Source organism: Silurus meridionalis, chromosome 15, assembly GCF_014805685.1.
Source record: "Silurus meridionalis isolate SWU-2019-XX chromosome 15, ASM1480568v1, whole genome shotgun sequence".
Taxonomy (NCBI): Eukaryota; Metazoa; Chordata; class Actinopteri; order Siluriformes; family Siluridae; genus Silurus; species Silurus meridionalis.
The window spans coordinates 9,988,995-10,004,652 of record NC_060898.1 but is presented as its reverse complement, the minus strand read 5'-3'; the positions used below and the strand labels follow the sequence as shown (position 1 = coordinate 10,004,652).

At 38.0% G+C, this 15,658-nt stretch overlaps 1 protein-coding gene across 6 annotated transcripts in view; it reads left to right on the top strand.

Moving 5' to 3' along the window:
* chm (CHM Rab escort protein) overlaps positions 1 to 15,275 on the top strand; it is a 76,927-nt gene extending 61,652 nt beyond the window's left edge. For 3 of the 6 annotated variants that reach the window (XM_046867582.1, XM_046867580.1, XM_046867585.1), the window contains 2 exons: positions 2,313 to 2,500; positions 14,576 to 15,275. In XM_046867582.1, the coding sequence (XP_046723538.1) occupies positions 2,313 to 2,500; positions 14,576 to 14,839 (452 nt within the window). In that variant the 3' untranslated portion in view covers positions 14,840 to 15,275. The remainder of the gene's footprint in view (positions 1 to 2,312; positions 2,501 to 14,575) is intronic. The other 3 variants (XM_046867584.1, XM_046867583.1, XM_046867581.1) reach the window with 2 other exon arrangements.
* The last annotated feature ends 383 nt before the right edge of the window (positions 15,276 to 15,658 follow it).

The window sequence follows — 15,658 nt, the reverse complement described above, 5'->3', positions numbered from 1 at the left end:
TGAGGTCAAGAGAATGGTCCAGGAAGACAAGAGAACAGGTGATTACTCTTCACAGGAAGGGCAATGGCTATAAGAAAATTGCAAAGATGTTAAACATACCAAGGGACACCATAGGAAGCATCATTCGCAAATTCAAGGCAAAGGGCACTGTTGAAACGCTACCTGGTCGTGGCAGAAAGAAGATGCTGACTTGACTGCTGTGCGCTACCTGAAGCGTAGAGTGGAGAAAAGTCCCCGTGTGACTGCTGAGGAACTGAGAAAAGATTTGTCAGATGTGGGTACTGAAGTTTCTGCTCAGACAATACGGCGCACCCTGCGTAATGAAGGCCTCCATGCCAGAACTCCCAGGCGCACCCCCTTGCTGTCCCCAAAGAATAAGAAGAGTCGACTGCAGTATGCCAAAAGTCATGTGGACAAACCACAGAAGTTTTGGGATAGTGTTCTGTGGACTGATGAAACAAAATTAGAACTGTTTGGGCCCATGGATCAACGCTATGTTTGGAGGAGGAAGAACAAGGCCTATGAAGAAAAGAACACCTTGCCTACTGTGAAGCATGGCGGGGGGTCAATCATGCTTTGGGGCTGTTTTGCTTCTGCAGGTACTGGGAAGCTTCAGCGTGTGCAAGGTACCATGAATTCTCTTCAGTACCAGGAGATATTGGATGACAATGTGATGCAGTCCGTCACAAACCTGAGGCTTGGAAGACGTTGGACCTTTCAACAGGACAATGATCCCAAGCATACCTCCAAGTCCACTAGAGCATGGTTGCAGATTAAAGGCTGGAACATTTTGAAGTGGCCATCGCAGTCACCAGACTTAAATCCGATTGAGAACCTCTGGTGGGACTTAAAGAAAGCAGTTGCAGTGCGCAAGCCTAAGAATGTGACTGAACTGGAGGCTTTTGCCCATGATGAATGGGCGAAGATACCCGTAGATCGCTGCAAGACACTTGTGTCAAGCTATGCTTCACGTTTAAAAGCTGTTATAACTGTAAAAGGATGTTGTACTAAGTACTAAGATTGAATGTCACTTGGGGGTTGAATAAAACTGATAATGATGTGAGCTCAGAAAAGACATTTGTGGTTATTTCATTATAAATGTTATGTTATATTTGTCTGACCTACACGTGCCTCTTTGATTTAATTGTAAGCAGGATGACTGAATGATCATAATCAATGTCAAACCGACCAAAACAATCAATTTCAGTGGGGGTTGAATAATTTTGAACACAACTGTATATTGTAATTGTAATGTGCAGCTCACAAGTATTTTTTCAGTTGCATTTGTTACATTGAAGAAAACAATACTAACTATGGTATGGTATATGGTTACTACAGTTTGACCATGATAAGAGTAATCTTTATATATAAAGGCACAAGAATTTGTGTGTCTTTTCAATGCTACTATCTTTTGCATCTCTTTACTGTGAGACACCTCTGATTTTGTACACTTATTTCAAGTGTTCGATTTGTATCACTGGTCACACCCATGCTTGTCATACTATTGCAACTCATACTATCTTATATTATTACAAAAAAAATAATATGAACAACTTTCACAAAATGTTTTATTGTGCCATTAAACTATATTTACGTTTGTGAATACCAGGCCACCAAACCCATAGTTCTTGCTGAGCATCCCATTCAAGATGTAGGTTCCCCTTTAATATATCTCTACATATTACATACAGATTTTGGCTCTTTAGTTCCAGTCCATGTTCCATGGATCTGGAAGAAAAAAAAACAGATTTCATCAGTGCTTGTTTGCAATGGCCAGCAACCCATTTTGCTGTTTTAGATTGTAAAGTATTTTTTAATTGGAGCACCCACAATTAGGACAAGTATTAATGACAAAACGTAGGGACAGGAGCTCCCAGTTTAAAGGAAAGTCTATGTACTATGCAAACATTTCTATGCAATAAACAGTGTAACTTTTAATTTGAACAGAATTATAGTTAGAATAGAATAGAATAATAATTTCCAGCTTTTAGTAATGGTGGTTAATTTTTTTTCATGCTATAAGAGGGGTAAAGCTGTTGACTGTACAGTAATTTCTTTAGATGTTTGTTTAGAATTAATATAACAGTTTGTGTGTGCTTGATTCAGATTTAATCTGTTTTGTACACGTCCAATACCAGACTTTCTAGTAAAGCCAAAATTATGAAATTTATGAAAGAAAAACTAATTACATGTCCTACATTATGACCCTTCCTCATTGCTAATTAGTCAGTATGAGTCTTGTAGAATGATAGATCTTTAGGAAGAAGGGTGTTCAGCACTGTTTTATGCAATTATCTTATGTTTGATTTTAGAGGCAGTCTTCTTAACTGTGATATGTGCAGGATCAGAGGAGAATGAGAAGCCTGTGATATTGTGGGTAATGTACTTCAACATGCGGGATACCTCTGGCCTAGACAGTAGCAGCTACAATCTGCCAAGCAACGTCCATGTGTGCTCAGGACCTGATGACAGCTTGGACAGCGATTTCTCTATTAACTTGGTGAGTCCGTCTAGTGTGACAAAACAGCTGTAAGAAAATGCTCCATTAGGCAAATTTGCAAACTTAGGCAATTGATCAATTAAGTGGTGCCAGTTTAAAATACATTTTAATTATTAGGTTATGTTTTCCGTTGTTTTTGTTTTCCTCCCACAGTGTAATGCATTTATTATATTGTTGATATGGCCCTATTTTACTGCTACTGCCCTCTTTCCCTACTTTATTTAGAGTGTGTCAGCACTTTTAAAAAAATATCATCATTCATCATCAGCAGTGTTGGGCAGTAAAGCAACCTAGAGTACGACCAAACGGAGATACGAGCAAACTCGCTCGCAAAATTTTACCCGGATTCACGAGCAAATTTCGAAGGCACGAGAATTTCTCCCAATAAAATCAGTGATGGTGCTGTGAAAACGAAAGTAAATAGAATTACCATGGAAACCGAGGAGGTTATGGGGGTGGTGCGTGTCTTAGACTCGCGATCAACCACTACCACATGAGTAAGTGTTATATTATATTTACATTACGGTAATTTGCGGTGTATTTGATTTAAAAAATAGGCTACAAATACTTTATAAGTGCAGAAATAAGAGATCGGATGAGATCTCGGAACGGATTAAATCACTTTTACATTCATTCTAATGGGGAAAATCAGTTCGAACGTACGAGCAAATGGACCTACGAGCAATTTTCAAGAACGAATTATGCTCGTACAACGGGGTTCCACTGTACAGTGAGGAAAATAAATATTTGAACACCCTGCTATTTTGCAAGTTCTCAAACTTCTCCCACAGAAATCATGGCGGGATCTGAAATTGTCATTGTTGGTGCATGTTCACTGTGAAAGACATAATCTAAAAAAAAAAATCCAGAAATTACAATGTATGATTTTTTAACTATTTATTTGTATTAAACAGCTGCAAATAAGTATTTGAACACCTGAGAAAGTCAATGTTAATATTTGGTACAGTAGCCTTTGTTTGCAATTACAGGTTTCCTGTAGTTTTTCAAACAGGTTTGCACACACTGCAAAAGGGATTTTGGCCCACTCCTCCACACAGATCTTCTCTAGATCAGTCAGGTTTCTGGCCTGTTGCTGAGAAACATGGAGTTTGAGCTCCCTCCAAAGATTCTCTATTGGGTTTAGGTCTGGAGACTGGCTAGGCCATGCCAGAACCTTGATATGCTTCTTACAGAGCCACTCCTTGGTTATCCTGGCTGTGAGCTTTGGGTCATTGTCATGTTGGAAGACCCAGCCTCAACCCATCTTCAATGCTCTAACTGAGGGAAGGAGGTTGTTCCCCAAAATCTCGCAATACATGGCCCCGGTCATCCTCTCCTTAATACAGTGCAGTCACCCTGTCCCATGTGCAGAAAAACACCCCCAAATCATGATGCTACCACCCGCATGCTTCACAGTAGGGATGGTGTTCTTGGGATGGTACTCATCATTCTTCTTCCTCCAAACACGTTTAGTGGAATTATGACCCAAAAGTTCTATTTTGGTCTCATCTGACCACATGACTTTCTCCCATGACTCTTCTGGATCATCCAAATGGTCATTGGCAAACTTAAGACATGCCTGGACATGTGCTGGTTTAAGCAGGGGAACCTCCCGTGCCATGCATGATTTCAAACCATGACGTCTTAGTGTATTACCAACAGTAACCTTGGAAACCGTGGTCCCAGCTCTTTTCAGGTCATTGACCAGCTCCTCCCCTGTAGTTCTGGGCTGATTTCTCACCTTCCTTAGGATCATTGAGACCCCACGAGGTGAGATCTTGCATGGAGCCCCAGTCCGAGGGAGATTGACAGTCATGTTTAGCTTCTTCCATTTTCTAATGATTGCTCCAACAGTGGACCTTTTGTCACCAAGCTGCTTGGCAATTTCCCCGTAGCCCTTTCCAGCCTTGTGGAGGTGTACAATTTTGTCTCTAGTGTCTTTGGACAGCTCTTTGGTCTTGGCCATGTTAGTAGTTGGATTTTAACTGATTGTATGGGGTGGACAGGTGTCTTTATGCAGCTAACGACCTCAAACAGGTGCATCTAATTTAGGATAATAAATGTAGTGGAGGTGGACATTTTAAAGGCAGACTAACAGGTCTTTGAGGGTCAGAATTCAAGCTGATAGACAGGTGTTCAAATACTTATTTGCAGCTGTATCATACAAATAAATAGTTTAAAAATCATATATTGTGATTTCTGAATTTTTTTTTTAGATTATGTCTCTCACAGTGGACATGCACCTATGATGACAATTTCAGACCCCTCCATGATTTCTAAGTGGGAGAACTTGCAAAATAGCAGGGTGTTCAAATACTTATTTTCCTCACTGTATATAAATGGGCACAAGAATTTGTGTGTCTTTTCAATGCTACTATCTTTTGCATCTCTTTACTGTGAGACACCTCTGATTTTGTACACTCATTTCAAGTGTTCGATTTGTATCACTGGTCACACCCATGCTTGTCATACTATTGCAACTCATACTATCTTATACTATTACAAAAAAAAAAATATGAACAACTTTCACAAAATGTTTTATTGTACCATTAAACTATATTTAAGTTTGTGAATCCCAGGCCACCAAACCCATAGTTCTTGCTGAGCATCCCAAGATGTAGGTTCCCCTTTGTCAGCACTTTAAAAAAAATATCATCATTCATTATCAGCAGTGTTGGGCAGTAACACGTTACAGTAACATTACAGTAACGACAAGAAAACAATACTAACTATGGTGTGGTATATGGTTACTACAGTTTGACAATGATACCAGTAATCTTTATATATAAATAACGTGTTACTGTAACAAAGTTACTTTTGACCGTAACTAATACTGTAACGCGTTACTTTTTAAAATAAAGTAACTCGTTACCGTATGGTGCGTTACCCATTACTTTTTTTAATGCATTAATTTTGGCTGAAGTGTAGACTACAGTCTAACCTGTTTACAGCAGCGACGCATTGTAGGATTGGTGGATAAACCACTGTAAACACGAAGAAGACGCACTGTGGGTGTGTCTCCCCGTTTATTCAGGTCTGTGCGGCAGTAATGGCGAGTCGAGGCAAGAGCAAGACGTATTTCTCAAAGTGGAAATATGCTCATTATTTAACTTTAGTTGAGTATAAAGACAAAAACTTTTTAGTCAAATGTAAGTTGTGTCTTTCTGGTTTGAAGGTCATATCTACTGCGATTGCAGCACCACCAGAAACTCCATGCCTCGACGGTGTTCTCTTCTACATTGTTGATAGTTTTCATACTTAAGCTGTGAAAGGAACATTTTTAAGAACTCAACACAACAGCTTTTATGATGCAGAAGCCACTTTAGTTTTTGATTCTGAATATATTATTTAGCTTGTTTTGTTATTTATTTCAGAAATCCTTGTGATATATTCAGTTTGTGCTGGTCTGACTTAATAAAATAGTGCTTAAAAATTGTGTTTAAGTCAGTTTTGTGTTATGGTTTGTATAGACCATAACGCAAAAAAGGGCATTAATGGGAACATTAAAGAAAGTTCTTTAAAAAAGTACTTTTAACAGTAACGCATTACTTTTTGGCTTAAGTAATCAACAAAGTATTTAAGTTACTTTTTGAATGAAGTAATGAGTAACAAGTAATAAGTTGTAACTACTAAGGTTTGGTACTTAGCTAGTTGACATCTTAAATATTAATATATCTTTAAGTAAGCTAGAGGTTAGATCTCATAGAGATACTAGAGGTTGACTGATTTTACTGATACTGTATATGGAAATGGATACTAGATAAAATAAAATAAAAATCAATTATATAACCTGTACTGAATCATGAAAATGTGCTAAATGAAATAAATAGAAATATATGAATTATATTAATAAATATTGAGGAAAATAAGACATGCATTCATACAAACAAAAAGTACAACTTTAGTTGAATAAAAACATCCAAAATAATTAAAAGACAATCTTTAAATAACAACACAGTTTAAACTTGTCTCACTGTCAAAATGAACAGCATGTTCATCTGTGATTTACCTCTAGAGGCCACTCTCATAACAGCAGACCTTCTCAGCTGCAGACACAACCCATGGTTGCATAAAGAAACAAAAGACTATATAAACTAGGGTTGTTAAATTCTGTCCCTGTAAAACAAACATGTCTGTAGTCTCCCCTTCTCTCACCTTTCCTGGTGGTGTTCACATGCCCACACAAAACTCAGGGTCAAAACGTTTTCTCACCATGCAGTTTTTGGTAGGCTATATTTGAGCATGCTAAAAAAGCTTTCCATTAATATTGAGATCCACACAGGTTTCAAACTATAACTGATTCTGCAGCAGGAAGCTCTCCGGACACACAAAGAAGCTGTCGAAGATTTCAATGGGATACATAAGGATCCACTGTGGGATATGAACTGAATTTGGAGCTGGTATGGGGTGATGATGGTCCACAATAATCAAGGGGCAAACTGAAACAACTGTGGACAGTAAGAACACACAAGGAAAACAACTAATTACAAGACGGGTGAAGAGAGGACTTAAATCAAAACAAAAACACACAATATCAAACCCCAGAAGAATGCCATAGCACTTTTATCTAACTTGTGTACTTGATTACACAAACTACACTACCCTATTGCAGTGCACTGAACATTAACCCTTTACTGGCTAACACTAGAACTAGAGTTCATATGTTGAATATTTAAAGGTTTTCTGTTCTAGCAATTTAATATAAGGCTATACAACCTCAAAGATTAAAATACTTTTTTTTTTTTTTGCTGGCTGTGTGTTGACCATCAAGAATTATATTGCAGATATCGAGAAATTAGTTGTTGCTTATTTACTACTAATCTAAAAATGTTTGTTGATAATTGTATAATTTGACTGAATCTAAAATTCCAATTCTAATTAGTAAAAATTTTATAATAATACTAAACCGTGTTACTGTAACAAAGTTACTTTTGACCGTAACTAATACTGTAACGCGTTACTTTTTAAAATAAAGTAACTCGTTACCGTATGGTGCGTTACCCATTACTTTTTTTAATGCATTAATTTTGGCTGAAGTGTAGACTACAGTCTAACCTGTTTACAGCAGCGACGCATTGTAGGATTGGTGGATAAACCACTGTAAACACGAAGAAGACGCACTGTGGGTGTGTCTCCCCGTTTATTCAGGTCTGTGCGGCAGTAATGGCGAGTCGAGGCAAGAGCAAGACGTATTTCTCAAAGTGGAAATATGCTCATTATTTAACTTTAGTTGAGTATAAAGACAAAAACTTTTTAGTCAAATGTAAGTTGTGTCTTTCTGGTTTGAAGGTCATATCTACTGCGATTGCAGCACCACCAGAAACTCCATGCCTCGACGGTGTTCTCTTCTACATTGTTGATAGTTTTCATACTTAAGCTGTGAAAGGAACATTTTTAAGAACTCAACACAACAGCTTTTATGATGCAGAAGCCACTTTAGTTTTTGATTCTGAATATATTATTTAGCTTGTTTTGTTATTTATTTCAGAAATCCTTGTGATATATTCAGTTTGTGCTGGTCTGACTTAATAAAATAGTGCTTAAAAATTGTGTTTAAGTCAGTTTTGTGTTATGGTTTGTATAGACCATAACGCAAAAAAGGGCATTAATGGGAACATTAAAGAAAGTTCTTTAAAAAAGTACTTTTAACAGTAACGCATTACTTTTTGGCTTAAGTAATCAACAAAGTATTTAAGTTACTTTTTGAATGAAGTAATGAGTAACAAGTAATAAGTTGTAACTACTAAGGTTTGGTACTTAGCTAGTTGACATCTTAAATATTAATATATCTTTAAGTAAGCTAGAGGTTAGATCTCATAGAGATACTAGAGGTTGACTGATTTTACTGATACTGTATATGGAAATGGATACTAGATAAAATAAAATAAAAATCAATTATATAACCTGTACTGAATCATGAAAATGTGCTAAATGAAATAAATAGAAATATATGAATTATATTAATAAATATTGAGGAAAATAAGACATGCATTCATACAAACAAAAAGTACAACTTTAGTTGAATAAAAACATCCAAAATAATTAAAAGACAATCTTTAAATAACAACACAGTTTAAACTTGTCTCACTGTCAAAATGAACAGCATGTTCATCTGTGATTTACCTCTAGAGGCCACTCTCATAACAGCAGACCTTCTCAGCTGCAGACACAACCCATGGTTGCATAAAGAAACAAAAGACTATATAAACTAGGGTTGTTAAATTCTGTCCCTGTAAAACAAACATGTCTGTAGTCTCCCCTTCTCTCACCTTTCCTGGTGGTGTTCACATGCCCACACAAAACTCAGGGTCAAAACGTTTTCTCACCATGCAGTTTTTGGTAGGCTATATTTGAGCATGCTAAAAAAGCTTTCCATTAATATTGAGATCCACACAGGTTTCAAACTATAACTGATTCTGCAGCAGGAAGCTCTCCGGACACACAAAGAAGCTGTCGAAGATTTCAATGGGATACATAAGGATCCACTGTGGGATATGAACTGAATTTGGAGCTGGTATGGGGTGATGATGGTCCACAATAATCAAGGGGCAAACTGAAACAACTGTGGACAGTAAGAACACACAAGGAAAACAACTAATTACAAGACGGGTGAAGAGAGGACTTAAATCAAAACAAAAACACACAATATCAAACCCCAGAAGAATGCCATAGCACTTTTATCTAACTTGTGTACTTGATTACACAAACTACACTACCCTATTGCAGTGCACTGAACATTAACCCTTTACTGGCTAACACTAGAACTAGAGTTCATATGTTGAATATTTAAAGGTTTTCTGTTCTAGCAATTTAATATAAGGCTATACAACCTCAAAGATTAAAATACTTTTTTTTTTTTTTGCTGGCTGTGTGTTGACCATCAAGAATTATATTGCAGATATCGAGAAATTAGTTGTTGCTTATTTACTACTAATCTAAAAATGTTTGTTGATAATTGTATAATTTGACTGAATCTAAAATTCCAATTCTAATTAGTAAAAAATTTTATAATAATACTAAACCGTTTTACTAGTAGAAATATTGTAATATAAGTAAAAACCTATGTAAAAACACATTTGCATTATTTGAGGATAAACCAGCTTGCCATATGGATTGGATGGATACCTTGGGTCCAGAGTATGCAAGGTTAAATTAAAGCTTTGGAATGGGTCAGGGCAAAGATCTTTTGAAATAAAATGTATCTTTGTCGTCCTATAAGAGCCGGGCTCTAACTTTGATATGAGTAGTTGCTCAAGGTTTCCCTGTTTAGCAACAACAGTCTTTCCCACTAATAGAAGCTCTGTTCGGATGAATGTTCTGCTTTCACTTTTAGCCAATAATGTTCCTTATCATTTACTTGCAGCTCATGCTTAAACAAATTCCAGAAGCATCATTGCTTTGTTGGTATGATCACCTTATTGCTCATCAACTTAACCCTTTAACACCAAATGTATAAAATTTGATACATTAGTTTCTGAGACCTCTGCACCACCTGCATCAACAATACTTTTCTCAAAAACCTGTTCAATGCAATCTGAGACTTGTTTTCTGCCCCCTATTGGAGTGATCTATACTCTCCAGTCAATAGCAGGCTATAGGCAGGTTTTTCCAATATGGCAGCCTTCATAAAATGACTTGCTAGTTTTTTGCAGTGACATCTTTGCAGATTTAGAAAAGGTTGTGGTAAAAAATAAAGTTTATGTTGTTACTGATTTTTTTTTTTTTTTATGTGAATGTGTACTTTTTTGAAGCAACTAATAACTAATAAATTTTTTTAAAGAATGTTATAGTAAAATCGTGTTGAAAATATGTGTATCAAATATGATACAGCAAGTATATAAGGTAATTCAGCTTAGTCATCAATGTATTGCATTTCTTGATGCAATCTGCATTATTCCTGCCACAATGTCAAATATAAAATTACAATACAAATAAATAATGTTTTTATTATTTATTTAACTAATAAAAAATTAAATGGTCATCTTAGAATTATTTTTAGCTGATTCCATACTAGTGGAAATGAAATATTTGTGATTTTTCTACATCCAATCTCATGTGGTAAATTATCATAATCTGTTATATTTACCAATTCAGAGAAGAAATTCAGAATACACAAACATAATTCTTTTGTTTTCAGATGTCAAAAAAATAGTTTTAAAATTGTGATCTGCATGCTTATGGATGGCAATTCAAGTGACTTAGAGTAGTTAGGAGACGATAAGAATAATGATGAGTAAGAATCAAATACAATAATCAGTCTACAGTCTAAAGTACATGTACATTGTTGTGATCAGTAAATTGTTAATAATTATTTCATATATCCGGCTTTATAAATATTTATATCTAAAAATAATTAATTAAATTATAAAATGATTCAGCCTCTGTGTGTTTGAGTTACAAAGTGAGAGGAAATCATGTCTCATGTGAGAAACTCACCCACTGTTGTTTTATTTACTTATTTTACAAAAACTTATTAGAAATAAAAGCTATCTTCTACTTCTTCTTTCGGCTGCTCCCATTAGGGGTCACCATAGCGGATCATCCGTCTCCATACCCCCCTGTCCTCTACATCTGCCTCTTTCACACCAACTACCTGCATGTCTTCCCTCACCACATCCATGAACCTCCTCCTTGGCCTTCCTCTTTTCCTCCTTCCTGGTGGCTCCATCCTCAGCATTCTTCTACCAATATAACTCATGTCCCTCCTCTGCACATGTCCAAACCATCTCAATCTCGCCTCCCTCACCTTGTCACCAAAACATCCTACATGCACGGTTCCTCTAATAAACTCATTTCTAATATTGTCCATCCTCGTCACTCCCAACGAAAACCTCAACATCTTCAGCTCTGCTACCTCCAGCTCCGTCTCCTGCCCTTTACTCAATGCCTCTGTCTCTAAACTATACAACATCGCAGGTCTCACCACAGTCCTATAAACTTTCCCTTTCATTCTTGCAGATAATCTACTATCACAAATCACTCCGGTCACTCCTCTCCACCCACTCCACCCTGCCTGCACTCTCTTCTTCACTTCCCCAACACACTATCCATTACTTTGCACTGTTGACCCCAGGTACCTGAACTCCACCACCTTCTCCACCTCTTCCCCCTGTAACCACACCACTCCACTGCCCTCCCTCTCATTTACGCACATGTACTCTGTCTTACTCCTACTGACTTTCATTCCCCTTCTCTCCAACATGTACCTCCACCTCTCCAGGCTCTTCTCAACCTGCTCCCTACTCTCACCACAAATCACAATATCATCCGCAAACATCATAGTCCAGGGAGACTCCTGTCTGACCTCGCCTGTCAGCCTGTCCATCACCACTGCAAACAGGAAAGGGCTCAGGGCCGATCCTTGCTGCAGTCCAACCTTCACCTTAAACCAGTCTGTCGTTCCTACTGCACACTTCACTGCTGTCACACTATCCTCATATACAGTGCAGACCAAAAGTTTGGACACACCTTCTCATTCAAAGAGTTTTCTTTATTTTCATGACTAGGAAAATTGTAGAGTCACACTGAAGGCATCAAGGGCTATTTGACCAAGAAGGAGAGTGATGGGGTACTGCGCGAGATGATCTAGCCTCCACAGTCACCGGACCTGAACCCAATCGAGATGGTTTAGGGGTGAGCTGGACCGCAGAGTGAAGGCAAAAGGGCCAACAAGTGCCAAGCATCTCTCGGGGAACTCCTTCAAGACTGTTGGAAGACCATTTCAGGTGACTACCTCTTGAAGCTCATCAAGAGAATGCCAAGAGTGTGCAAATCAGTAATCAAAGCAAAAGGTGGCTACTTTGAAGAACCTAGAATATGACATTTTTCAGTTGTTTCACACTCTTTTGTTATGTATATAATTCCATATATAATTCCACATGTGTTAATTCATAGTTTTGATGCCTTCAGTGTGAATCTACAATTTTCATAGTCATGAAAATAAAGAAAACTCTTTGAATGAGAAGGTGTGTCCAAACTTTTGGTCTGTACTGTATGTCCTGCACCACCCTCACATACTTCTCTGGCACACCTGACTTCCTCATACAATACCACAACTCCTCTCTTGGCACCCTGTCGTACGCTTTTTCCACAAATCCACAAATACACAATTCAACTCCTTGTTGACCTTCTCTATACTTCTCCATCAACATTCTCAAAGCAAATAATACGCCTGTGGTGCTCTTCCTCGGCATGAAACCATACTGTTGCTCACAGATGGTCACCTCTTCTCTCAGCCTGGTTTCTACTACTCTTTCCCATCACTTCATGACTCGTTCATGATTCGTGACTGATCAACTTAATTCCCCTGTAGTTACTGCAGGTCTGCACATCTCCCTTGTTTTTAAAGAAAGTTACCAGCACACTCCTTCTCCATTCCTCAGGCATCCTCTCACCTTCCAAAATCTTGATAAACAATCTGGTTAAAAACCCCACTGCCATCTCTCCTAAACATATCCATGCTTCTATCGGTATGTCATCTGGTCCAACTGACTTCACTTTTCATCCACATCATCCAACCTTCTCTCTCTCTCATTTTCCTCGTTCATCAGCTGCTCAAAATACTCCCTCCACCTTCTCAACACACTTTTCTCACTAGTCGACACATTTCCATCTCCATCCTTTATTGCTCTAACTTGCAGCACATCCTTCCCAGCTCGGATCCCTCTGCCTGGCCAATCAGTACAAATCCTTTTCGCCTTCCTTAGTGTTCAACCTCTCATACAGCTCCTCGTATGCCTTTTCCTTGGCTTTCACCACATCCCTCTTCACCTGTTGCCGCATCTCCTTGCCAAAATCTGCCACCATCTGCTCTTCCACATTCCTCTCCTTTAGGCCATGCCTACCCATCACCTACTCATCACCTCTGTTCCCTTCACCTACATGTCCATTAAAGTCTGCCCCAATCACAAATCGTTAATTTCTAGGTACACCTTCTACCACTTCATCTAATTCACTCCAGAATCTTTTCTTCTCCTCCATCTCACAGCCAACTTGTGGAGCATAGGGACTGATGACATTTATCATCATCCCTTCAACTTCCAGCTTCACTATCATCACTCTATTAGAAACTCTCTTCACCTCCACTACACTCTTACTGTACTCTTCCTTTAGAATCACCCCTACACCATTTCTCTTTCCATCTACACCATAATAGAACAGTTTAAACCCACCTCCAATGTTCCTGGCCTTACTCCCTTTCCACTTGGTCTGCTGAACACACAACATATCTACCTTTCTCCTCTCCATCATATCAGCTAACAAGTCATAGTACCAACATTTAAAGTACCAACCCTGACCTCTACTTTCCTACACTTCTCCTTTCCCTGCCGTCTCTGTGGACGTCTTACTCCTCTCCTTCTCCTCCTTCGGCCAACAGTAGCCCAATTTCCACCGGTACCCTGTTGGCTAACGGTACCTGTGGCGGTCGTTGGTAACCCGGGCCTCGACTGATCCGGTATGAAATTCTTAATCGTGACCCGCATATTTGATTTGGCACGTTTTACGCTGGATGCCCTTCTTAACGCAACCCTCTCCATTTTTCCGGGCTTGGGACCGACACTAAGAGTGCACTGGCTTGTGCCTCTCTAATGGCTGGGTTAGAAATAACAGATATGAAAACAGATTTTGTGTGTGCCACATTTAAAGTGAGTCCCATTCAAACAAGCCACATTTAAGAGTGGCCAGATTTCCCTGTGTCTCTGCATCCACTAAACAAACCTTTTGGTGTGTTTTAAATTGCATACTTTTATTATTGTGAACGTCAAATTGATTCAGATTAGTGAACAATGTTACAATGCTCATCCTTTTTTCTATGTGAATACAAAGTCATGTGTCAAGTAAAAGCCAGCCCCTTTGCATTCTGCCCCATCATGCTTTCTTTGTTATTTATAATTCAAAGCTACATGTGACAGAGATGTGTCCTTTCAAACAACAAAATGTGTTAATTGATACGTTTATACATCGGTGCAGAATCTTTTACAGCATTGCAATATACATGCATCATCCAAAAAATAATTTCACCAAACCATTTTATTCATGCTAAATCAACTAAATACTTTATGTATGTGTTTGTAGGCTGAATCTGTGTTTCATCAGCTGGTACCTGATGAGGAGTTTTGTCCACCCGCTCCAAACCCTGAGGACATCATATATGACTGCGATCAGGGAGAAGGGGCCAACTTTGAAAATGACAGTCACAAAGAAGGAGTGGTAATTGAGGGAGAGGATGTGCCTCAGGAGAACAAGCAACAAACGAGTAGCTCAGAAACTACAGCAAGCATTGGTCAGGAAATGAATAAATATGATACTCAAAGCCCATCACAGGTGAATAATCCCTAAAGTAATGACCATTTGTCACATCTTTCTTAAATAAATGACTCCTAAATAAATTTTCTCCTGAAGATCTAAAGTTTTTCAATATCTAGTGTGGAATGTGAGCAAAAATACTGATCAGAAATGTTTAAATAAAAAAGCAGAAATCTAACATTTCAAAACAGAACTGTTGTGTAACATTATTCTGGCCCTTGTCTTTGCTCTTCTCTGAAGAAAGATTTATGGAATGAAGGATGTACTAGCACTGTTCTATAACTATTTGCAAAAATTTAATTTAAAGAAAAAGAATGTCTTTCCACACACTGTTACATGCACAGTTACAGTTTTTATACACTTATGCATACCAGTGCTGTCATAAGAATCTAAATGCATGCAACTAAAAATCGACCTATCTTCAAATGAAATGTTCAGTGAATAAATAATGCTTGTTTTTATTCCTAAAGTTTCTCTCTTTTTTTTGTACCATTTAAAAATGTAATTTTGCATTATACAGGTAGTCATCAACTTACAACCTATGCAACTTACGACCATTTGACTTTACGACCATAATCGATAGACGCGGCGTACGTTATTTGTTTACCAGCTTCTGGCATCATTTTACAGTACTGTACATATAGCCTACTCTACTTACGACCAAATTGTGTTACGACCTATTTGTCGGTCCCAATTGTGGTCGTAAGTCGACGACTACCTGTATTAGACTTGTTTATGTGAATACATGTTCAGTCAAAGTGACTACAGTCTGTCCAATTAATAAATATCAAATATTTATGGCAAATATTTTTCTAAGAGTATGTGAAAGCACAGATTCTGTAGGTTGAACAC